General features: G+C 43.7%; 1 protein-coding gene across 1 annotated transcript in view; it reads right to left on the bottom strand.

The window, feature by feature from the left end:
• Positions 1-16,077: 16,077 nt before the first annotated feature.
• The window catches only part of LOC134345002 (5-hydroxytryptamine receptor 7-like), a 67,846-nt gene continuing 59,479 nt past the window's right edge, over positions 16,078-24,444 (bottom strand). Inside the window, exon 2 of the mRNA XM_063045131.1 lies at positions 16,078-18,445. Within this exon, the coding sequence (XP_062901201.1) occupies positions 17,674-18,445 (772 nt within the window). The 3' untranslated portion in view covers positions 16,078-17,673. The remainder of the gene's footprint in view (positions 18,446-24,444) is intronic.

Genomic DNA, 24,444 nt, shown 5'->3' with positions numbered 1-24,444 from the left:
TGCTAACGCTAAAGTAGCCATGAAAGACCTCAGTGCCGCTATTAGCAAGCTGCAGACGTTGCATCCAGACGGAGCCTTTATTGTGCTGGGGACTTTAATCTTTGTAACCTACGTTTCGTGCTTCCAAGATTTTACCAAAATGTATCATGCACCACAAGGGGTAATAAAACCTTAGATCATATCTACACAAACGTGGCTGATGCTTACAAAGCCACTACCCTCCCCCACCTGGGACAGTCTGGCCATCTTTCATTGTTTCTGCTTCCCAAGTATAGCCCGGTCATTAAACATGTGAAACCCGCAATGAAGACTATTAAGATCTGGCTGGAGGGGGCTGACTCTGCTCTTCAGCACCAATTCCAACACACAGACTGGAGCGCGTTTGCTGCCCATGCCACCACAGACTCTCAGATTAACATTGATTTATATACCAACTCTGTCCTTGAGCACATCAACAAGTGTGTAGATAGAGTGATATCACAAAAACAAATAAAAGTTTTCCCCAATCAGAATCCATGGATGAACAGAGAAGTTCACCTCCTGCTCAAAGCCAGAGATTCAGCCTTCAGGTCTGGAGACCGGGAGGCTTACAGCTCAGCCATGGCCAACCTGAGGAGGGGAATCTCTCAGGCTAAACGCACATACAGGCAGAGGATCGAGGAGCATTTCAACTCCTTGGACCCCCGGTGCATGTGGCATGGCATACAGATTATTACAGACTTCAAACCACCTAGTACTGTGCCCCCTTCCAGCTCTACTTCCCTCCCTGATGAGCTCAATTACTTCTACGCTGGCTTTGACCGAGAGAACAAGGAAGTCACCCTCAAAGCGGATCTCCCACCTGGTGAACTGCCTCTCTCACTTTCCACCTCCGATGTTTGTGCCACCCTGAGCAGGGTGAATGTACGGAAGGCAGCTGGTCCGGATGGAATACCTGGCCTTGTGCTCAGAGTCTGTGCAGGGCAGTTGGCCAGGGTCTTCATGGACATTTTTAATCTGTCCCTGGCCCAGGCAGTTGTCCCCACAAGTTTCAAGATAGCCACCATCGTACCAGTGCCAAAGCATTCCACTGCCACGGGCCTGAATGACTTCCACCAAATTGCACTCACCCCCGTCATTGCAAAGTGCTTTGAGAGACTGGTTCTATCACATCTGAAATCCTGTCTGCCCACTACCCTGGACCCCCATCAATTTGCCTATCGCACAAACAGGTCAACAGAGGATGCCATCTCCACGGCACTTCACTCTGCCCTGACCCACCTGGACAGCCCCAACTCTTACGTCAGAATACTGTTCATTGACTTTAGTTCGGCATTCAATATTGTGATCCCCTCCAAGCTGATCGCCAAACTTCACCAGTTTGGTATCAGTGTATCACTCTGCAATTGGATGTTGGACTTTCTGACTAACAGACCCCAATCTGTTAAGTTAGACAACCTCTCCTCCTCCACTCTCACCCTGAACACCGGCGTACCTCAAGGCTGTGTGCTGAGCCCTCTTCTGTACTCCCTTTACACCTATGACTGCGTTCTTGTACATGGTTCTAACTCCATAATCAAGTTTGCTGATGACACCATGGTGGTTGGCCTGATAAGAGGGGATGACGAGACGGCCTACAGGGATGAGGTCCAGTACCTGGCCAAGTGGTGTGCCGACAACAACCTGGCCCTTAACACCCAGAAGACCAAGGAGATCATTGTGGACTTCAGGCATGCTAGGAGTCACACTCTCATCCCCATCTACATTAGCAGAGCTGTAGCGGAGCGTGTATCAAGCTTCAAATTCCTTGGTGTCCACATTTCTGAGGATCTCACCTGGTCCCCGAACTCCTCCATCCTGATCAAAAAGGTGCAACAGTGCCTTTATTTCCTGCGGAACATCAAGAAAGCTCACCTCTGTCCCAGGATACTGACGGACTTTTACCGCTGTACCATTGAGAGCATACTCACCAACTGCATCTCAGTGTGGTATGGCAATTATCCCGTATTGGACTCCAGCGAGTGGTGAAAACTGCCCAGCGGATTATCGGCATCCAAATGCCCACCATTGAGAACATCTACCATAAACACTGCCTGGGCAGGGCGAAAAGCATTATCAAAGATGCACCTCAGCCCAATCATGGACTTCTTACTCTCCTCCCATCCGGTAGGTGCTACAGAAGCCTCTGCTCCCACACCAGCAGGCACAGGAAGAGCTTCTTCCCTGAGGCTGTGACCCTGCTGAACCTCACATCACAGCGCTAAGCAGTATTGCATCTGTATTGTACTGTCTCAGTACTTTTATATTTGTGTGCTGTAGCACTTACTTTTTATTCACAGTTATTTTGTAAATAACACTATTCTTTGCACTTCGGGTTAGATGCTAACTGCATTTCACTGGCTTTGTATCTGTACTCGGCACAATGACAATAAAGTTGAATCTAATCTAATCTAAACGGTGGGTTTTTGGTTTGGCCTGGTGTTTTACTCTCTCCAGGAGCAGTCTGGAAGATGTACGCCTTCGAGGAGCAGTCCCGTAGGCGATCTGGTTCCTCGTCAATTTCTCTGACTAAAGCATCTTGGGAGAATGAAACACCGGGACAGCAGGTGGTTTGTACTGCTATTGTAAAAAGGCCCTGTACTCAAGCGATCTGTCATAACAGGGGTGCTGGGAGCGGACCCAAATGCAAGACACAGACACTGAAATACTAGGAACAGGACAGGACTAGAGTTAGGGACGTCACTGGATACAGACGAGGAGCTGGGACAAGAACACAAACTTGGGCTAGGACATTGGCTAGGCAAGCAGGGCCAGGACTAGGAACTGGGAACTAGGAGCCTGGGCTTAGACTCTGAGCCAGAGACTAAACAAGGACCCAGATCCTGGGTCTTGGCTCGGACTCAGACCCCAGAACTAGGCGAGGACATGATGTGGCTACAGGACTGGACATGGCTTGGGTTCCACGAGGCGAGGACATGACGAGGCTTGGGTTCCACGAGGCGAGGACATGACGAGGCCTGGGTTCCTCGAGGTGAGGGCATGACGAGGCTTGGGTTCCTCGAGGTGAGGGCATGACGAGGCTTGGGTTCCTCGAGACGAGGACATGACGAGGCTTGGGTTCCTCGAGGCGAGGACATGATGAGGCTTGGGTTCCTCGAGGCGAGGACATGACGAGGCTTGGGTTCTTTGAGGAGAGGGCATGACGAGGCTGGGGTTCGGACTCCGAGCCAGAGACTGGACAAGGACCCAGAACCTGGGTCTTGACTCAGGCTCAGACTCCAGGCTAGGCGGAGACGTGACATTGCTACAGGACTGGACGTGGAACTCTTGCACAGGACGAAGCACGTGGATAGGATGAGAACAAGAAGTCTTGACTTGATACTCAGGAACAGCCGAGCCTTGGACTTGGGAGGACAGGAACGCAGAACACAAAGCCTTGGTCTTGGGGAGGACACTAACACAGTGCCTTGGTCTACAGCAGGGGTCCCCAACCTTTTTTGCACTGCGGACTAGTTTAATATTGACAATATTCTTGTGGACCGGGGTCGACCCGGGGGTGGGGGTGGGGTAGGGTTGCCAACGGACAAGAGTAGCAGTCAAATATGTTGTGTTTACCTAGAAAAGACTACAATGACCATGAAGCCTTGCGCAGGCACCAGTGCGCATGCGTGTACCTGCTGATTTTTCCCCCTGCAAATCGTTTTTGGCGATTCTGTTCGGGGGAGGGGTGTTAATCACGACAGGAATATAGGTGTTAAGTGGCCAATACACTCAATTTCATTTCTAAAAGGGTTTATCTAACGAATTTAATGTTAAACACACAGCGCATATTTTCCTCGCATGAATATAGTGATAAGGGGAGCTTGAAGTAAGTGTTGAACGAACTTCCAATAGAAGTGGTAGAGGCAGGTTTGATATTATCATTTAAAGAAAAATCGGATAGGTATATGGACAGGAAAGGAATGGAGGGTTGTGGACTGACTGCAGGTCGGTGGGACTAGGTGAGAGTAGCGTTCGGCATGGACTAGAAGGGCTGAGATGGCCTGTTTCCGTCCTGTAATTGTTATATGGTTATATAAGTCAATAGCATCATAACATTTCAAGTAACGTATGGATATTAAACACACAGCACATATTTTCCCCGTATGAACATATAAAATCGTTGCAACACACCAATATCGCTGAATCAGTGGGAGCCCTGGGCTTGTCTCCCTGCAACGAGACGGTGATCACAATCGAGGGGTGATGGGAGACAGCGATACTCGACGGGGGTTCCTTATGTCCAGTCTATTCCACAATTTAGTTTTCGTTGCATTCATTGCAGAGATATGTTGGAAATGGAAGCAACGTTTTCAGTGCTTTCGTGGCTATCTCAGGATATTTAGCTTTGACTTTGATCCAGAATGCCGGCAGAGATGTTATGTCAAACATACTTTTCAGCACGCCATCAATTGCAAGCTCGAGGAGTTGATCTCCTTCCCGCGCTGACATGGATGACGCACTGGTAATGACCTCGCATGCGTAATGGCTCAACAGTGGGCTTGACAGGGAATGAGGAAAGGTGCAGCTGACTCCTATCACCAAATCATATTGTTTCCTCGCGGCCCGGTACCAGTCCGCAGCCCGGTGTTTGGGGACCACTGGTCTAGAGCACAGGAACACGGAGCCTTGGACTTGAGAGACAGGAACACAGAGCCGGCACCCCTCTTTGGGAACAGGACTTGGGGCCGGGGCTCTACACAGAATGCTGAACATGACAAGACGGTTCCCAACACTAGGTAGCAGCAAACGGCCGGACCTACCCAGTGAAGGTGTGGACACAGAGACAGGTCCAACTCAACGATAGACGGTTCCTTATCTTGACACAGCAAGGCTCCAGTCCTGCTTCAGTGGTAGAACTTGACAAGGTTGCAGGGCAAGGCTTCAGAAGGAAGGGAAGGGAACAGTCAAGCCTCAGGGTAACGGCAAAGACAGCCTAGCTTACCCAATGGAGGCAAGGACAGGATACGGACAAGACAAACCAGCAGCCACGCTCAAACCCAGGGCCACTTATATTCCCAGCCCCAATATGAGCATCAGGTGCCTATGATTAAGCCCAGCTGAAACAAGGGACAGCTGGAAGACCCGGAGTCCAGAGTCCACGGACCAAACCGTGAACCGGAACGCGGACTTCACAGACCGGACCATGACACGATCCTCTTTCTCTCTCTCTCTTTTTGATGGTGAGTGAGATCCTGCTGGTCCTCGAGTCAGAGGACTTGGAGAAGCGATGCAGAAGATTATAACGTAGGAACAGCGAGCCACTGGTCTCCACTCTCGTTGTTGCAGGAGCAACCTCTCTGTCCCTCGATGGTGAGAGAGAACCTGTCTGAGATACGAAAGTGCTGGGTTATGGACTGTAGTTTTTGATGATCTCTAGATCAAGGTCTCTTTGGGGGCTGTTGCTATTGCTCGCATGGTGGGAGGTTGGGGGAGATCGGAGCTTCTGCTGGTGCTTGTCTGAGGAATGGGGTGCTTTTGGGGTTCTGATGTTACTATCATTCATTCTTTGGGGTTTCTTGTTTCGTGGATGTCTTGATGAGTAAGAATTTAAGGTTGTATACTATGTACATTTTCTGATATGAAATTGGACCATTGGAGCCATTTGGGAGGTTTTGGAAGTTTATTCCCTGCAGTGTAGGAGAATGAGGGGTGTCCTCAAAGAAACTCATTCTCTCACATACCCACTAATACACACCCTTGTTCAACCTCCTCACCAATCAGTGACAATGGGGAGCACTTAGACTGGCCAATTACAACAACCTTCATGAAACCAGTATGTTCATGACTTTGATGGTGCCAGAAAACAGATTTTCCAAATTATTAGATCTTATTCTTTATTAATACTTTAATACACTTTGAGTTCACTTTTTATTAGATGTTACACAGTTTAATAACAAATTTTCCAGAGAACCCCGTCAGTTTAAATGGAATGAAAGAAAACACAGGGAATCTCAGTGGGTCAGGCAGCATCTGTGGAAAGCAATACAGCTAACGTTCTGGTTCTAGGACCTTGTCCAAGTTTCAGGTTTAGAGGGAGCAGGGGAAACAAACCTACTATAATTCCTTAAGGGACTGTCGGAGGATGTTGGAAGAGAACACGCGGATCAGTACAGGGTTAACCAGATACTAAGCCATCAAGATTTCTGTATTGCACAGAACAGTACATTCAGTGGTCACTTCATTAGGCTGCATCCATCATTAAGCACCCTTATCACCCAGAACATGCTCTCCTTTCATTGCTAACATCAAGCAGGAGGTACAGAGTCTGAAGATACACTTTCAATATTTTATGGACGGCTTCTTTCTCTCTGTTATCAATGAATCCATGTACACTACCTCACTATTTTTTTTCTTTTTTTTACTCTGTTTTTGCACTTCTTATTTAATTTAATTATTTATATATTGTTATTGTAATTTGTAGTTTTTAAATTATTACAGTATGTATTGCATTGTACTGCTGCCGAAAACGACAAATTTCACAACATACACCAGTGCTATTGAACCTGATTGATTCTGAATGTTCAGTACCTAATCAAGTGAATACTGAGTGTACATTCATGGTCTTCTGCTGCTGTAGCCTATCCACTTCAAGCTTCAACATGTTCTGCGTTCAGGGATGCTCTTCTGCATAACACTCTGGTTATTTAAGTTACTGTCACCTTCCTGTCAGCTTGAATCAGTCTGGCCATTCTCCTCTGACCTCTCTCACATAAACAAGGCATTTTTTACTCACAGAACTGGAAGCTTTTTTTTGGTTTTCGCACCATTCTCTGTAAATTTTATGGATGATTGTGTGTGAAAATCCCAGGGGGTCAGCAGTTTCTGAGATACTCAAGATCCAAGATTCAAGATTAATGTTATTTCTAGTACACAAATGTAAAGGAGAACAAAATAATTGTACTCCAGATCCGAGGCAGTACAAAAAACACACACAGTAGGACCCTCTCTGGCACCAACAATCATTTCATGGTCAAAGTCACTTAGATTACATTTCTTCCCCCATTCTGATTTTTGGTCTGAACAACAACTGAACCTCTTGACTATGCCTGCATGCTTTTATGCATTGAGTTACAGCTACATGATTGGCTGATCAGATATTTGCATTAACAAGCAGGTGTACAGGTGAACTTAATAAAGTGCCAATGAGTGGAAAGCCCAGGAACAGGCTGTTCAGCCCCCTATGGGCTGATTTATACTTGTGCGTCAACTCGACGCCGTAGGTACAGCGTCACGTGAACCCTACGCAGGGCCGACACGGATTCCTATGCCGTAGCCTGACGTGCACCTCTCCCAAAATATAACTGCGCGTCGCAGCAACGCAGATCGCAACAACTGTGATTGGTCTACTTGGTAGCATTCCATTTCCTCCTACATTGCAACAGCTTCCCATTGGGCGACTGAAGGGCAGGGAAGGAACTCTGGCTGCAATGCTTTCCATAAAGCTTTACAAACCTCTGAAATTCTGGAGGACACATGTCGCTTTTACAAAAAAAGACGCTCACTTTAAACTTGTTTACCCGGAGAAAGACTATCATGACCATGAAGCCTTGCATGGGCAGGTGTGCACGTATGCGCAACGTGCCGGAATTGCAGCGCGACGCAGACACACCAGCACACAAGTATAAATGCTCACAACGCGCGTAGGCTATGGCGGCCAGTTGAAGCACAAGTATATATCAGCCTTATATCTGCACCGAAAGCAATGCCAAATTGAACTAAATCTCTTCCTGTTTGTAGAAGATCCATATTCCTCCATTTCCTGTCTATTCATGTGTCTAAAAGCCTCTGAAACTTCACAATGGTATCTGCTTTCACCGGTGTTTTCCAGACACCTACTGTTCTCATTATCGGCTCTCAGATTACTGGAGTTTTGCTGTAAAGATCTACCATGTCCCCATTTATCATCACTTAATCACCTATTTTTACAGAAAATGTCCTTTCTAGATGTATCATGGCCTGGTAGAGTAGCTGTTCTGTCTGTGACCACAAGAAACTGCTGAGACTTGTGAACACAGCTTGGCCTATCATGATAAGGCAGCCTCCTCCTGCTGCCTTGGGGAAGAAGCCAGCATAATCCAAGACCTCTTCCACCCTGGATATTCTCTCTTCTCACCCCTTCCATTGAGCAGAAGGTACGAAAGCCTGAAAACACATACCATCAGGATCAAGAACAGCTTCTATCCCACGGTTATAAGATTCCTGAACGGACCTCTTGTACAATGAAGGTGAAATCTTGATCTCTTAGTTTACCTCATCATCGTCTTTGCATTTTATCTGTCTAAGTTCACTGAACATCCTTTGTAACTGTAGCACACAGTGTTAATAGCCATCTAGATGAGTTCATGAAAAGAAAGGGTTTAGCACCCAGTGGAAATCCTCACAACCACATGGAGAAAATGAAAGTTCTACACAGGTAGCAGCCGAGATTGGCCTCAAGCACAGGCTTTGCAGTGTGTGGGGTACAGTCGCCCAGAAGTGATGCAGACAGGTACTGATCCTACAATACCATCACAGTCTGCGATGGCTCATGGAAGTTAGCGCTGGTGAACCGCGGCAACATTTTGCGGGCTGGATATTTGCACATTTTGTTGTCTTTTGCAAAATGGTAGAAAGCCCAAACTCTTTCATCGATTCTATTATCATTATTATTCTATTATGGGTTTATTGGGGATGTCCACAAGAAAATCAATCTCAGGGTTATATATGATCAAATAAAACAAAGAACATAGAAACCTACAGCACATTACAGGCCCTTTGGCCCACATTGTTGTGCCAACTGTGTAACCTACTCTAGTAACTGCGTAGAATTTCCCTACCACATACACCTCTACTTTTCTAAGCTCCATGTACCTATCGAGAGTCTCTTAAAAGACCCTATTGTATCTGCCTCTACCACCATCACTGGCAGTGCTTTCCACCCACCCACCACTCTCTGTGTGAAAAACTTACCTCTGACATAACATAACATATAACAATTACAGCACGGAAACAGGCCATCTTGGCCCTTCTAGTCTGTGCCAAACTCTTACTCTCACCTAGTCCCACCGACCTGCACTCAGGCCATAACCCTCCTTTCCTTTTCTGTCCATATATCTATACAATTTAACTTTAAATGACAACATCGAACCTGCCTCAACCACTTCTGCTGGAAGCTCGTTCCACACAGCTACCACTCTCTGAGTAAAGAAGTTCCCCCTCATGTTACCCCTAAACTTTTGTCCTTTAACTCTCAACTCATGTCCTCTTGTTTGAATCTTCCCCACTCTCAATGGAAAAAGCCTATCCACGTCAACTCTATCAATCCCCTTCATAATTTTAAACACCTCTATCAAGTCCCTCCTCAACCTTCTATGCTCCAAAGAATAAAGACCTAACTTGTTCAACCTTTCTCTGTAACTTAGGATATGAAACCCAGGCAACATTTTAGTAAACCTCCTCTGTTCTCTCTCAATTTTATTGACATCTTTCCTATAATTCGGTGACCAGAACAGTACACAATACTCCAAATTTGGCCTTACCAATGCCCTATACAATTTCAACATTACATCCCAACTCCTATACTCAATGCTCTGATTAATAAAGGCCAGCAAACCAAAAGCTTTCTTCACCACCCTATCCATGTGAGATTCCACCTTCAGGGAACTAAGCACCATTATTCCTAGATCCCTCTGTTCTACAGCATTCTTTAATGCCCTACCATTTACCATGTATGTCCTATTTTGACTAGTCCTACCAAAATGTAGCACCTCACAATTTTCAGCATTAAACTCCATCTGCTATCTTTCAGCCCACTCTTCTAACTTTCCTAAATCCCTCTGCAAGCTTTGAAAACCTACCTCATCATCCACAACGCCACCTATCTTAGTATCATCTGCATACTTACTAATCCAATTTACCACCCCATCATCCAGATCATTAATATATATGACAAACAACATTGGACCCAGTACAGATCATCCCCCTTGTACCTACTTCCAAGCACCTTAAAACTATACTCCAACCAATCTTATAGAGTTTTTCAAGGAAGTTACCAGGAAAGTGGATGAAGGCGAGGCAGTGGATGTTGTGTACATGGATCAGTAAGGCAGAAAATGGAAGGATATAGACTAGTGCAGGCAGAAGGGATGTTTAAGTAGGCTTTTCATTATTAGTTATATTAGTTCAGCATAACGTGGTGGGCTTAAGGGTCTGTTCCTGTACTGTTCTATGTTCATAGGTCCCGATACTATGTATAACTTTCTGTGTCCCTCATTTGTCCTGGCTGCAGCACGTAAGTACCATTTCAAGGAAGGCATGGCAGTACCTCTACTTTCTCAGAAATTTGCACAGCTTTGGCACGTCATCTGAAAGTATGATAAAATTCCCTAGATGCATGGTGGAGACCTAACTGGTTGCATCATGGCCTTTATAGCCCAGATGAAGGCATTTTGACCCAAAACATCATCAGCTCTAACTGTTTAATTGGCTCTTCACTCAGCCCAGGAACATTGGACCAATCCTCATAGAGGGATCAGAAGTGGAGGGAGTGAGCAGCTTCAAGTTCCTGGGTGTCAAGATCTTTGAGGATCTAACCTGGTCCCAGCATATCGATGTAGTCATAAAGAAGGCAAGACAGCGGCTATACTTCATTAGGAGTTTGAAGGGATTTGGCATGTCAACAAATACAATCAAAAACTTCTATAGTTGTACTGTGGAGAGCACCCTGACAGGCTGCATCACTGTCTGGTATGGAGGGACTACTGCACAGGACCGAAAGAAGCTGCAGAAGGTTGTAAATCTAGTCAGCTCCTTCTTGGGTACTAGCCTACAAAGTACCCAGGACATCTTTAGCGAGTGGTGTCTCAGAAAGACAGCGTCCATTATTAAGGACCTCCAGCACCCAGGGCATGCCCTTTTCTCACTGTTACCATCAGGTAGGAGATACAGAAGCCTGAAGGCACACACTCAGTGATTCAGGAACAGCTTCTTCCCCTCTACCATCCAATTCCTAAGTGGACATTGAAGCTTTGGACACTACCTCACTTTAAAAAAAATACAGTATTTCTGTTTTTGCACATTAAAAAAATCTATTCAATATACATAATGTATTTAGTTACTTTATTATTATTTTTTTTTTCTTTCTGCCAGATTATGTATTGCATTGAACTGCTGCTGCTAAGTTAACAAATTTCACATCACATGCCAGTGATTCTGATCACCCGAATCTGAAGATTTTCATTGACTACAGCTCTGTATTCAACACTTTCGTCCACTTAAAACTAATCAATAAGCTAATCAAAACTAATTTTAAAAATAGACTCTAAATATAAACCAGTAAATTATAAGCTGGTGAGTCTGACATCAGTTGTGGGAAAGTTATTGGAAGGTGTTCTAAAGGACCGAATGTATAAGTATTTGGATAGATAAGGATAGTCAGCATGGCTTTATGTGTGATATGTCATGTCCAATCAATCTTATAGAGTTTTTCAAGGAAGTTACCAGGAAAGTGGATGAAGGCAAGGCAGTGGATGTTGATTAGAAAGGCATTTGACAAGGTCCCACATGGGAAGATGGTCAAGAAGGTTCAGTTGCTCGGCATTCAGGATGAGGTAGTAAATTGGATTAGACCAGGGTTTCTCCACTGGGGCTCCATGAAAGGTTACTAGAGATTCTGCGAGAGATTGTGATCAAAAAATAAACATCATCTTTTTAACTCCATGCAATGCATGACGCTAGCACTCATAGTGGTGGATAGTGACCGAGCAGCGCTGTTAGCATCTCACTAGACGTCTCTCAGCCCAGAATGGCAGTGTGCAATAGGAACCTGTTTACTTGGTTGAGCCCATTCTCAGTTTTTGATGCAAGATTGGGGAGGCCGTTGATAATTGGTAAGCGTTGTATTGTACAGAGCAGAAGATGGTAGGCTGATGATTGGTGACACCATACTGCACGGAGGGGAGGACAGTAGGCTGATAATTGGTGAGCGCTGTATTGCACGGAGGGGAGGACGGTACGATGATAAGAAGCGTGAAGTGTGTTTTCCGAGCATTGAATAGACTTACCCAAGTTGGGCTGTGATGTCAGCCTCTCCAATCCGAATTACCTTCCCCAAATTCCCCCTGTGTGCTGCTGACTGACTTATGGGAACGAACAAACTACCAGTGTAGTAGAAAATTGGAGGGAAATGTTCATTCTAAAGACAGTCCAGTGCGGTGATTTTTGAAGAGGAGGTGTGAGATGGAAGAGGAGGGTTCTAGGCTTAGGCCTACAGACAATTCTAATAAGGCTAATAATGAAGAATTAGAATCTTCTGTCATTTTACTGCACTAGTGCAACAAAGGACACAAAAAAGTCTGTCTTTACAATGAAAGCTACTTATCAATGGGTTTTACATGGACTAATAATCCAAGTTGTCCTATTCCACAGTGCCTAGTCAGTGGCAAACAACTTGCAAATGTGACAATGGCTCCAGCAAAATTGAAAAGACACTTAAGTGCAAATCACAGCCATATGACACGTAAAAGTGCTGATTAATTTAAGTGACTATTGGAATCTCAAAACAAACAGATTAAAGCTTTTGATAATAAAGTCACAGACAGTAAAAAGACCCAGGAAGCAAGTTATTTAGTAGCTTTAAGACCAGTTCACTAGAGAATGTTTGAAAACTGTGTGAAAAGATGGACAAAGAGCACACCAATCTCCTGCTATGTACAGAAATCTGGTGGCTTAGCAGAGGAAGAGTTCTCAACAGGGTGTTTCAGCTGAAAGGTGAATTGCAAGTGTGCTTTCAAGAATATAATAGGCGAGATTTTGCAGAGTGCTTTGAAGATGAAGAATAACTGCAGAAACTAGCCTAGTTTTTCATCATATTAACCAGTTGAACAAGTCTCTGCAAGGCCTTGGAGAAAATGTTCTGACTTCGATTAATAAGATTATTGGATTTAAAAGGAAACTGAATCTTTGGTAAAATCATGTTGCAAAAGGAAATCTTGAAATGTTTCCATTGCTGCTCGGGCTTGAGAGTGGGAAGGATATCAAAGAGTCTTGAATCTTATTGAAAACCACCTGGAAGAAACGCAGAACAAAATTGAACAGTATTTTTCCTCCATTTCAACACAAGTGTATGACTGGGTGAGGGACCCTTTCTCTGAATCTTCTGCTCAGCCTGAGAACTTGACTTTGAGAAAAGAGGAAAACTTTCTGAGCTGCACTTTGATCATGCACTCAAGATGAGATTTACTGACCTGCCCCTGGATAAGTTCTGCATTTCTGTGAAAGAAGAGTATCCTGCTTTAGCTAGAAAAGCAATACATATTTTCTTGTAGTTTTCAACTTCTTACAGGTGTGAACAAGCTTTTTCCAGTTTTACAAGCATCAAGATCAGGGATAGAAATTGTATCATTTCAGTTGAAGATGAAATCCAGATGTGCTTATCTCAAATTTGACCCAGAATTGAAAAATTTATTATGTTTGCCTTATGAGTTTCTAAAATTTATGAAAGGGAAAGAAAGAGATTCATTTCAAGAAAAGTAAGCTAAGCTTAACTATCTGTTTTTTTCCAGGAAAGACGGGCTAAAAATTTATTCTGCATTGACAATTATTCTTGGATTATATCTACAACTTACTGATCACGCTAATGTACCGTGAGCAGTAGATATAATAATTTTTATGCAAGGGTTCCCTGAGACCTGAAAATCATTTCGAGGGTTCCTCCAGGACAAAAAGATTGAGGAAAGCTGGGTGAAGCCAGAGAGTGGTGGTCGAGAGTTGCCTCTCTGACTGGAGGCCTGTGACCAGTGGTGTGCCACAGGGACTGATGTTGGATCCTTTGTTGTTTGTCATCGATATCAATGATCTGGATGATAATGTGGTTGACCGGATCAGCAGATTTGTGGATGACACAAAGATTGGGGGTATAGTGGACAGTGAGGAAGGCTACCATGGTTTCCAGAGGGATCTGTATCAGCTGGAAAAATGGGCTGAAAAATGGCAGATGGAATTTAATGCAGATAAGTGCGAGGCTTTAGACTTCGGTAGGACCAACCAGGATAAGTTTTACACAGTGAACAGTAGAGTATTGAGGAGTGTGGTAGAACAAAGATATCTGGGAATACAGGTACATAATTCACTGAAAGTGACATTACAGGTAGGTCGTAAAGAAAGCTTTTAGCCCAATGGCTTTCATAAATCAATGTATTGAGAACAGAAGATGGGATGTTATGTTGAAGTTGTATAAGATCTTGGTAAGGCCTAATTTGGAGTACTGCATGCAGTTTTGGTCACCTATCTCCAGGAAAGATGTAAACAAGGTCGAAAATTAAATGTTACTGAGTCTGGAGGACCTGGATTACAAGAAAAGATTGACTGTATTCTCAGGTTAGGACTGTGTTCTTTGGAACATAGAAGGTTGAGAGATTTGGTATACAAAATTATGAGGGGTATAGATAGGGTAAATGCAAGCAGGCTTTTTCCACTGAAGTTGACTGGGGCTACAACCAGAGGTCATGGTTTAAGGGTGAAAGGTGAGAAGCTTAAAGGCAACATGAGGGGAAACGCCTTCACTCAGAAAGTCGTGAGAGTGTGGAATGAACTGCCAGCACCACTGGTGCATGTGAGCTCGATTTACATGTTTAAGATAAGTTTGGATAGGCACATGGATGGTAGGGGTACGGAGGGTCATAGTCCTGCTTCAGGTTGATGGTGGTAGGCAATTTAAATAGTTCCGGCATGGACTAGATGGGTGGAAGTGCCTGTTTCTGTGCTGTACTTCTCTATGACTCTGATGCTATGTTTCAGGCCTCAATACCTCTTTGCGCAACTGGATTCTAGATTTCCTGAATTGCAGATCCTAGTCAGTTTAGATTGGCACCAACATCTCCTCCACAATCTCCATCAGCACAGGTGCTTACCTCCCTGCTCTACTTGAGTTATACTTGGGACTGTGAGGCTAAGTGCAGCTCAATGCAGTATTTCAGTTTACTGACGGCACCATTGCTGTGGGCTGAATTAAAGGTGATTAAAAGTACAATCGTAAAGAAGACACGACAGCCAAACTAATTTCTTAAAAGTTTGTGAAGATTTGGCATGTCATCGAGAACTGTGACATACATCTATAGATGCTCAGTAGAGAGTATCCTGACTGGTGACACCACGGGCTTGTATTGAAACCAATGCCCTTGAAAAGGAGAGCCTATGAAAAGTAGTGGATGTCACCCAGTCCATCTCAGGAAAAGTCCTCTCCACCATTGAGCACATCTACAAGAAGCGCTACCACAAGAAAGCAGCATCCATCATTCAGGAATCCCACCAACCAGGCCGTGCTCTATTCTCACCACTGCCATCGGGGGCACCAGGTTCAGGAACAGTTATTACCCTTCTGAACTGGTATGGATAACTTCACTCAACTGAACACTGAACTAATTCCACAACCTATGGACACATTTTCAAGGACTCTGCAACTCATGTTCTTAGCATTATTTTGACAATGTATTTGCAGAGTTTGTCTTCTTTTGCACATTGTTTGTCTGACAGTCTTTGCGTACAGTTTTTCAATAATTCTCTTGTATTTCTTTGTTCTGCTGTGAATGCCTGCAAGAAAATGAATCTCAGGGTGTATATGGTAACATATATATACTTTGGTAATAAATAAATTACTTTGAACTTTGAGTTATAGCTTGAATTAATCACCCATGGGTTCAAATCTCCTCTCCAGAAACCACAACATATCCTTCTCGTGCTGTCCCCAGGGAATATTGCACAGTCAAAGCTACTGCCTTATGGATATGTCAGTATGCAAAGTGCTGGAATAAAAATTCACCCTTGTTTGCACTAAAAGCATAATGTAGTGTTGCGTTAAAGCAGCTTTGCATTTTGCAGTGTTGCATTTCTGAAATAAAAGCAGAAAATCCTGGAATCACTCAGTTTCCAACCCTACTTCTTTCTCCCCAGCTGCTGAGTGTTTCCAGCATCTTGTTTTTTTTCCAGGTTTTCAGTGCCTGTGATTTTTTTTTTGTGATTTCTATTTCTGAGCAACAGCTGACAGAATGTGACCGAATTTCTGAAAACAGGTCAGGGATATGTGCAGTATCACAAGAGGCCAAGTGTGAATTTCGTTCTCCCATGCCATACGCTCTTCCATAATGAAAGCACAGGCATAACTGGGTGGTGCAGGCTCATTAGGCTAGAAGGGCCTGTTACTGCACTCTGTCACAAAAATAAATATAGAAACAGGGGAGTCCTGTTCAAAGTTTAACCATTAGACAACACCAGTAAGTTATCCTGACTTTGATCACATGTTCGATTTACTACTTTTTAACAATAATTACACTTAAGTGCTTTGAGACAATCTGAGGTCACAAAAGGCGTAAAATAAATATGAGTCTTTCCTGTTAAATTAATTTCTGAATCTGTGCTCATGCAGACCAGTGTCACTGCTTGTTTTGTGGCTTGTTAACGTTAGTGGCCAGAGCTTGATCCAAAAAGTGGCGTGAACTGTCTTCCCAGATTATCCTGCACCTTGAATCCAACTGGTTACAAAAGTGCAAAATACCCACCATCCTGGTAGAATCATCTCTGTCGAAACAAAAGCAGAATTTTAACTCGGCATATTTTCCATGACCATAACATCTTCAAATGAAATAAATTTGCCCATAAGTCAGTTTCCTTTCTTCCGTAACAATGATTGCTTTTTGCAATTAAATTTACATTTTCCTCATGGCAAGGCATCCCGGCTTCATATTTTAGGATATTACAATATCAAATATAAATTTGCCAACTTGGTTCAATGTTTGATCCCTCATTTTGGGTTTTTGATATCCATTAGTGATCGATGAATTGATCAACATAATTCAGTCTTGCTTTCTTTCTACTTTGATCTATAACCAGTTCAGTGTCAGTGATCCAGATTCCTCCATTTTGCCGAGGTGTACATGAGCCAGTAGGATTGGTTGATCATCTTGACTGCGAATCCACTCTAATATTTTCCCTCTCAATCCTTGTCAGCCCTCCTCAGAGTGTTACCTCTCCTCTGAGATTCCTTGTGTCCTATTCCTCAAATCCCACGGATGCTTCATCCAAGAACCAGCATGGATTGTCTTCCTGGATTATCCCGCACCTTGTGTCTGACTGCTTAAAAAAAGAACAAATTATCCATCCTCCTGCTATACTCATCTCTGAAATGGTTAATGTCTAAGCATTTTTTTTGCTGCGCTGTTTTTTTGTTTCCTTGCTGTTTTCTTTTGTTGTTGTGTTGTTGTTGCTTGTGTTGCTCTGCTGAGCATTGTGGGTATGCTGTGTTGACCCTGGAATGTGTGGTGACATTTGCGGTCTGCCCCCAGCGCATCTGTTGGCTGCTAACACAAACGACACATTTCACTGTATGTTTCAATAAATAGATCTGAATCTGAATCAGAAGTGAAGGAAGATTTTTAACTTAGCATATTTTCCATGGCATTCTGGCCCAAGGCCAAAACATTTTCGGCACAGACACGAGCTCAGTTGTCTATCCACGTCATTTGAAGTAGATATAACGAGTCAACCTTCACTAACCAAATTAACTGGAGAGTTAATTTGTACTCATTTCAAGATCAAATGTTTGGTGAAATCTCATGCAGTTCTGGTGATGCTGCCTGTCATTCCCACTTTCCATTGGACACTGGTTGCCAAAGGGCTCAGTTACAATATGCAATCGTGCCTCTCTGTTGCCTTGAGTGCCTCGTGCATGCTGGCAGCCGAGAGCCTCCGGTTAATGTTCCTGTACTTGCAACGCAGCAGGTTCCAGAAAGTAGTCCTCAGGTCCCGGTTAAAGAAGGCATAGATGAGCGGGTTGATGAGGGAATTGGTGTACCCCAGCCACAGCAGAGTCCGCTCCAGTCTCAGGGGCATGCAGCTGCACTTGACGCCGCAGATGAAGGGACGGGCGGCGGAGAGCAGGAAGAAGGGCAGCCAGCAGAAGGTGAAGGCTCCCACTATGATCCCCAGGGTCCGGGCTGCCTTCTGCTCCCTCTTGAAGATGGAGATGTTCTTGCGGTCATGCTTGAGCAGTTTGGACAGGATGGCGCATTCCTCTGTGGCTTTAGACCTCCTGGTGGCGTGGTGACCCCGCACATCCTCCTCCATGGTGTAGATCCCGTCCTGCTCGTACGGGCGTGGAATGCTCATGAACTTGTGCTTCTCAGCGCTTTTCTTAGCAGCTTTGTATATCCGGTAATACATAATCAGCATGACGGTCGTGGGAATGTAAAAGGCTACACCCGTGGAGTAGACAGTGTACCCAAGGTCTTGGCTGATGAGACACATCCTGTCCACCGTGACGTTCTTGGCCCAACCAAACAACGGCGGCAGAGTTATGGATGCCGAAAGGAGCCAAACAGTTAACACCATTTTGGCCATCGACCTCCCATTCTGTCTCACCGGGTATGTCAGAGGGCGCGTTATCCCCAAGTATCTGAAACACAAAATTGAACATGAGAAATGAGAACACGGGATGTAAGAGTAGGCCATTTGGCCCCTTGCGTCTGTTCCACTGCTTACAGTCGACCTTTCAGTTCAGTGATCTTTTCCACCATTGCGCCCAAATGCATGTAATACACACACACACAAATCCATTGGTGCTTGTTGGAGTAAACTCAGAAACAGATCCTTGATGGTTCTCTGCATAGAGAATTATACAGATGACCCACTGAAAAGTTTCTTTTCACCTCTGTCCTGTATTCTTTGGCACATGGACGATAGAAGAATGGAGGGCTATGTGGGAGGAAAGGGTTAGATTGATCTCAGAGTAGTTTAATATGTTGGCACAACATTGTGGGCCAAAGGGCCTGTACTGTGCAGTAATGTCCTATGTTCAATGTTAACTTCTTACTCTAAGACTGTGATTCCTCATTTGAGGCATCACAACCACAAGGCGCACTGGGGGAGTGGTGGAAGCAAATACAATAATGGCATTTGACAGGCTGTCACTATTTGCATTAAAAAGTTGCGCCTCAGTTCTCTTTTAAATCTTTCCCCTCTCACCTTAAACCTGGTTTTGAATTCCTCTATATCCTGAGGAATAGATTGTTACCATCCACTTTAACTACACCTCTCATAATTGGAAACACTTTTAGAAAGTCCCATTCCCCACTCCATTCGCCTTCATTCCAAGGAATAAGGACCTAGTCTGGCCAACCTCTCCTCATGACTCTGGCCCCCATGATGCCTGTCCTTAATGCTGTCCTCATTGGTCAAAGTCTCACCACCCCCTATCCCAGATTCCAATCATTTTTAGTTGATAACAAGCTTAATCGTTATGGGAATAAAGCAGGAAAATTGTGTGAAAAATATCCGCCACCATTGAATGGTGGAACAGTCTCGATGGGCCAAATGACTTGAAGGTTAAAGATTGCACATTGTAGCATCAAAACAAACGGTGAAACGTGCTGTTTGCATCAACAACCAATATGGTCCAAGGATGTGCCGAAGGCAGCCTACGCCACACTAGGGTCAGTATATTGTGGGCATGTTATGTCGGAGTCCGACGCCAACATTGCACGGCCACAATATACAAACCCCACACCAAATGTGGGTGAAAACTGGTGCATCCGGAAGAAGCCCACATGACCGCAGGGAACACCAACAAACTCCTTACTTCCAGTGGCACTGAACCCTGAACACTGCAAAGCTTTATGCTAATTGCTGGTATTGTGGCCTAATCCATGGTAGCGTAGTGGTTAGTACGATGCTATTACAGCTCGAGGCATGCTGGAGTTCGGAGTTCAATTCCAGCACAGTCTGTAAGTAGTTTGCACGTTCTCCCCATGATCTACCAGGGGTGATTGATAAGTTTGTGGCGTCAGGTAGAAGGAGAGGAGTTACACAGCTCGCGTTACGTGCACATGCAGTTCAACTCTTCGAGTGATTATGCAGAAAGTTTGAAGTTAATAACTCATCAGGGGTGATTGATAAGTTCGTGGCCTAAGGTAGAAGGACAATAGACAACAGGTGCAGGAGTAGTCCATTCACTGTGATCATGGCTGATCATGCACAATCAGTACCCCGTTCCTGCATTCTCCCCATATCCCTTGACTCCGCTATCTTTAAGAGCACTATCTAACTTTTTCTTGAAAGAATCCAGAGAATTGGCCTCCACTGCCTTCTGAGGCAGAGCATTCCACAGAATCACAACCCTCTGGGTGAAAAAGTTTTTCCTCAACTCCATTCTAAATGGCCTACCCCTTATTCTTAAACTGTGGCCTCTGGTTCCGGACTCCCCCAACATCAGGAACATGTTTCCTGCCTCCAGCGTGTCCAATCCCTTAATAATCTTATATGTTTCAATCAGATCCCCTCTCATCCTTCTAAATTCCAGTGTATACAAGCCCAGTTGCTCCAATCTTTCAACATATGACAGTCCCGCCATATCGGGAATTAACCTCGTGAACCTATGCTGCACTCCCTCAATAGCTAGAATGTCCTTCTTCAAATTTGGAGACCAAAACTGTACACAATACTACAGGTGTGGTCTCACCGGGGCCCTGCACAACTGCAGAAGGACCTCTTTGCTCCTATACTCAACTCCCCTTGTTATGAAGGCCAACATGCCATTAGCTTTCTTCACTGCCTGCTGTACCTGCATGCTTACTTTCAGTGACTGATGAACAAGGACACCTGGATCTCGTAGTACTTCCCCTTTTCCTAACTTTACACCATTCAGATAGTAACCTGCCTTCCTGTTCTTGCCACCAAAGTGGATAACCTCACATTTATCCACATTAAACTGCATCTGCCATGCATCTGCCCACTCACCCAACCTGTCCAAGTCAGCCTGCATTCTTATAACATCCTCCTCACATTTCACGGAGATGAGTTATTAACTTCAAACTTTCTGCATTATCACTCAAAGAGTTGAACTGCACGTGCATGTAACAAGAACTGTATAACTCATCTCCTTCTACCTTAGGCCACAAACTTATCAATCACCCCTGCTGTGGACCACTTCTACAAAGAAGGGCTCCACTTGCTCCATGACCGCTGGACTAAGTGTGTAAATGTAGGAGGGGACTATGTTGAAAAATAAATGTGCTAGGTTTTCTAAAATTGACTCCTTCTACCTTAGGCCATGAACTTATCAATCACCCCTCGTTACCTTCCAAAGACATATCAGTTAGTAGGTTAATTGGTCATTGTAAATTGTCCTGTTATTCGGCTAGGTTTAAATAGGTGGGTTGGCTGGGTCGTGCAGCTTGTTGAGCTACACAATATCTCCAAATAGATAGATAGATAGATAGATAGATAGATAGATAGATAGACAGACAGATGTTATGGTCATTCTGCAACCAAATTTTAACCTGAAATACACCAGCAAACCTCGCCATAAGGAAGTTGAACCTGATCTAAGTGAAAAGAATAACCTGCTCACCAATGCCTTGATTGGGTTTGATCATCAATACTCGCTCCAGATTTCATCCCAGTCCTGGGTCAAGCATGAAACAGAAGGCCTGGGATCCGGAGCTGGAATGAGATTGAGAGCCCATGACACCAAGGCAGCATTTGACCCAGTGCAGCATCCAGGTTTCCTGGTAAAGCCGAAGTGGAAAAATCTCCAACACTCCGCACACAAGCAAAGATGTCTGTGGCTGCCGGAGGACAGGTCACCGTGCAGATTTCCTCAGGGCAGGGTCCCAAATATTTTCAAGTGCTACAGTGAGCTTCCTTCCATCATAAATAAATGAGGATACGTGCTGATGATTGCACAATATTTAATTTCGTTTCTATCTCCTCAGTAAATTAAAGAGTCTGTGTCAGCCTGCACAAAGCCCCAGGGAACATTCATCCAGTGACCAGCTCCAACATGAGTGAGTGTAACCACTTTGCTTTCTCCCCAACATCAGAATCAGAACCAGGTATATTATCACTGATACAAGAAATGTGTTGTTTTGTGGCAGCAGTACAGTGCAAGACATAAAAAATATTAAGTCATAATACAAAAAAAAGAGAGATAGTACAAAGGAGGGGTAGTAAGGTAGTGTTCATGGATTCATGAACCTTACAGAAATCTGACGGCAGAGGGGAAAAAGCTGTTTCTGAAACATTGAGTGAAGGTCTTCAAGCTCCTGTACCTCCTTTCTGACAGTGGTCATGAGAAGAGGGCACGTTAGGATGGTGATGGTCATCTGAAACCATTTTTCTAATCATATTTCCTCCTTAAATGATATACAGTATATAATAATTGTAAACAGTGCATTCACATTCTTTAAATGTTAGCCATTGCTTGCTGTTTGTATAAAATTCAATCACATTGTTATGGCAATTTATCTTCCCTGAAGCTTCCTAAGTGCCAGATTAACAATTAAATATTTCTCATTGTACAATACAAGATCAAAAACATTTTGTGCTATGAGAATGCTCATCTCCTACACTGCAAAAGAAGTAATCTGAATACTCAATCATGAAGGCAGGCAAATGATAAATGATTTGGGATAACGTTTTCCAGTTGAAAGTTCAGAGTTCTGACACCGAACGCAGTTTGTGAAATCCTCTTTCAGTTGTATTTAACTGAGTTAAGACACACAACTATTTTTCAGTGGAAAACAGACAGAGGAATGATCAATATTCCCCAGGTAGACTAGCAGCCTCTCAACTTCAATTCCATCTTACAAGTGCTAAGGACAGTCTCTCATGAACTGTGTCACTGCTCATTTGGAACTTCATGACTGGAGTGACTGTGAAGAAATCCATCAAAAATGAAACATTTACCACAGACAAAAAGCACCAGATGCCAACAAGTTATCACCACAACACTGACCGAATCACTGAACACAACCTATGAACTCATTTCAAGGATTCGACAACCTGTGTCCTCTGTATTATTTATTTAATTTAAACACAAGAGATCCTGTAAATGCTGAAAATCCAAAGCAACTCACACAAGGGACTCAGCAGCTCAGGCAGCATCTGTGGAAATGAACAATCAGTCGACTTTTTAGGCTGAGACCCTTCATCAGGACTTTACACTTATTCATTTACTTTTTTTGTATTTTTATCTTTTTCTTAGCTCAGATGGATAAAATCTGAGGAACGGGAATAGCCAAGCATGCTTATTTATCAATTGTTAGGAACTTTCGGACTATTCTAGTGGTGCTTAGTATTGTGGCTTTCCGGAGATTTACCTAAGTATTGCTGTGGAGACCTAATTGTTAAATGCTATTGTGTAGTGACTTTGGGATGACACCAGTTGCAGATATTACTATCAGGACAGTGTATACCCTGTTCATGTTCCATAGTCTTTCAATTTCCTCTTTTAATTCAGCATATTTCTGGTGTTTTTCACTTATTGATTTCTGTATCTTATGTGTGTTTGGAATGGCTATATCTAGTAAGTAAATTGTTCTTCCCTGTTTATTCTGTAATATTATATCTGGGCAGTCATATGGACTGTCCTATTTGTAGTAATGGATCAATTGTAATACAATTTGCGGGACTCTGACTCTGAAACTGGATCAGGCTTGTATTTGTGGTAAAGTATGTTTTCCTTTATGAGCTGGTACTTTAAAGCAAGATTTTGTTGAATGATGTTTGCCACTTGATTGTGCCTGTGTAAGGATTTAGATTGTGTTAAACTGCTACAGGATCCTGTAATGTGTTGGATTATTTATTGATCTACGTTTGTATTTGTATTTATACAGTTTGTCTTCTTTTCAACGTTGCTTGTCAGTCTTTGTTTGATTCTATTGTATTTCTTTGTTCTACTGTGAATAGCTGCAAGAAAATGAATCTCAGGGTAGTCTATGCTGACATATACATACCTTGATAATAAGTTTACTTTGAATTTTGAATCTTGCATTCTCTTTCCTCACTCTACATCAATGTACACTGCCAGTGTTCTTTCATAAAAATCAAGAGGTATGAAACATGCAATGTCAACAAAATCTGAAACCTGCAATCAGCCAAACTGTGGTAAAACACCCTAAGAAGAAACAGCATGTAACTTCTGCACTCCTTTAACCAAAGTATGTTTTTTGCTTGAGAAAGTTGTACTTAGTCATTAGTGCTTAGTATTAGGCATGAGTACTAGCTACTGATGGCAGACACCTCCACACATTAGGTTCCAGTGAAATCAATTTTGGTAAGGTGGTGGTATGCCTGGGTGCAGCCGCCACTCTGTGTCCATCAAAAATGCTTTAGTTCAGTTTATATGTTTTTTTTTAAGATTGCATGTCACTGCTGGATACTAAGAAGATCAGGACTAACCCATCAGCAAGCCGCTCAATAGCAATAGAGGGGGACTTAGACCATAAGACACAGGAGCAGAATTAGGCCATCTGGCCCATCGAGTCTGCTCCGCCATTCAATCATGGCTGATCCTGTTTTTTAAATCTTCTTCCTCAACCCCAGTTCCCGGCCTTCTCCCCGTAACCTTTGATGCCGTGTCCCATCAAGAACCTATCAATCTCTGCCTTAAATACA

The sequence above is a fragment of the Mobula hypostoma genome, chromosome 4 (genome assembly GCF_963921235.1).
Source record: "Mobula hypostoma chromosome 4, sMobHyp1.1, whole genome shotgun sequence".
Lineage (NCBI taxonomy): Eukaryota > Metazoa > Chordata > Chondrichthyes > Myliobatiformes > Myliobatidae > Mobula > Mobula hypostoma.
Note: the sequence above shows the minus strand (reverse complement) of the source record. Positions and strands in the feature narration are given on the sequence as shown.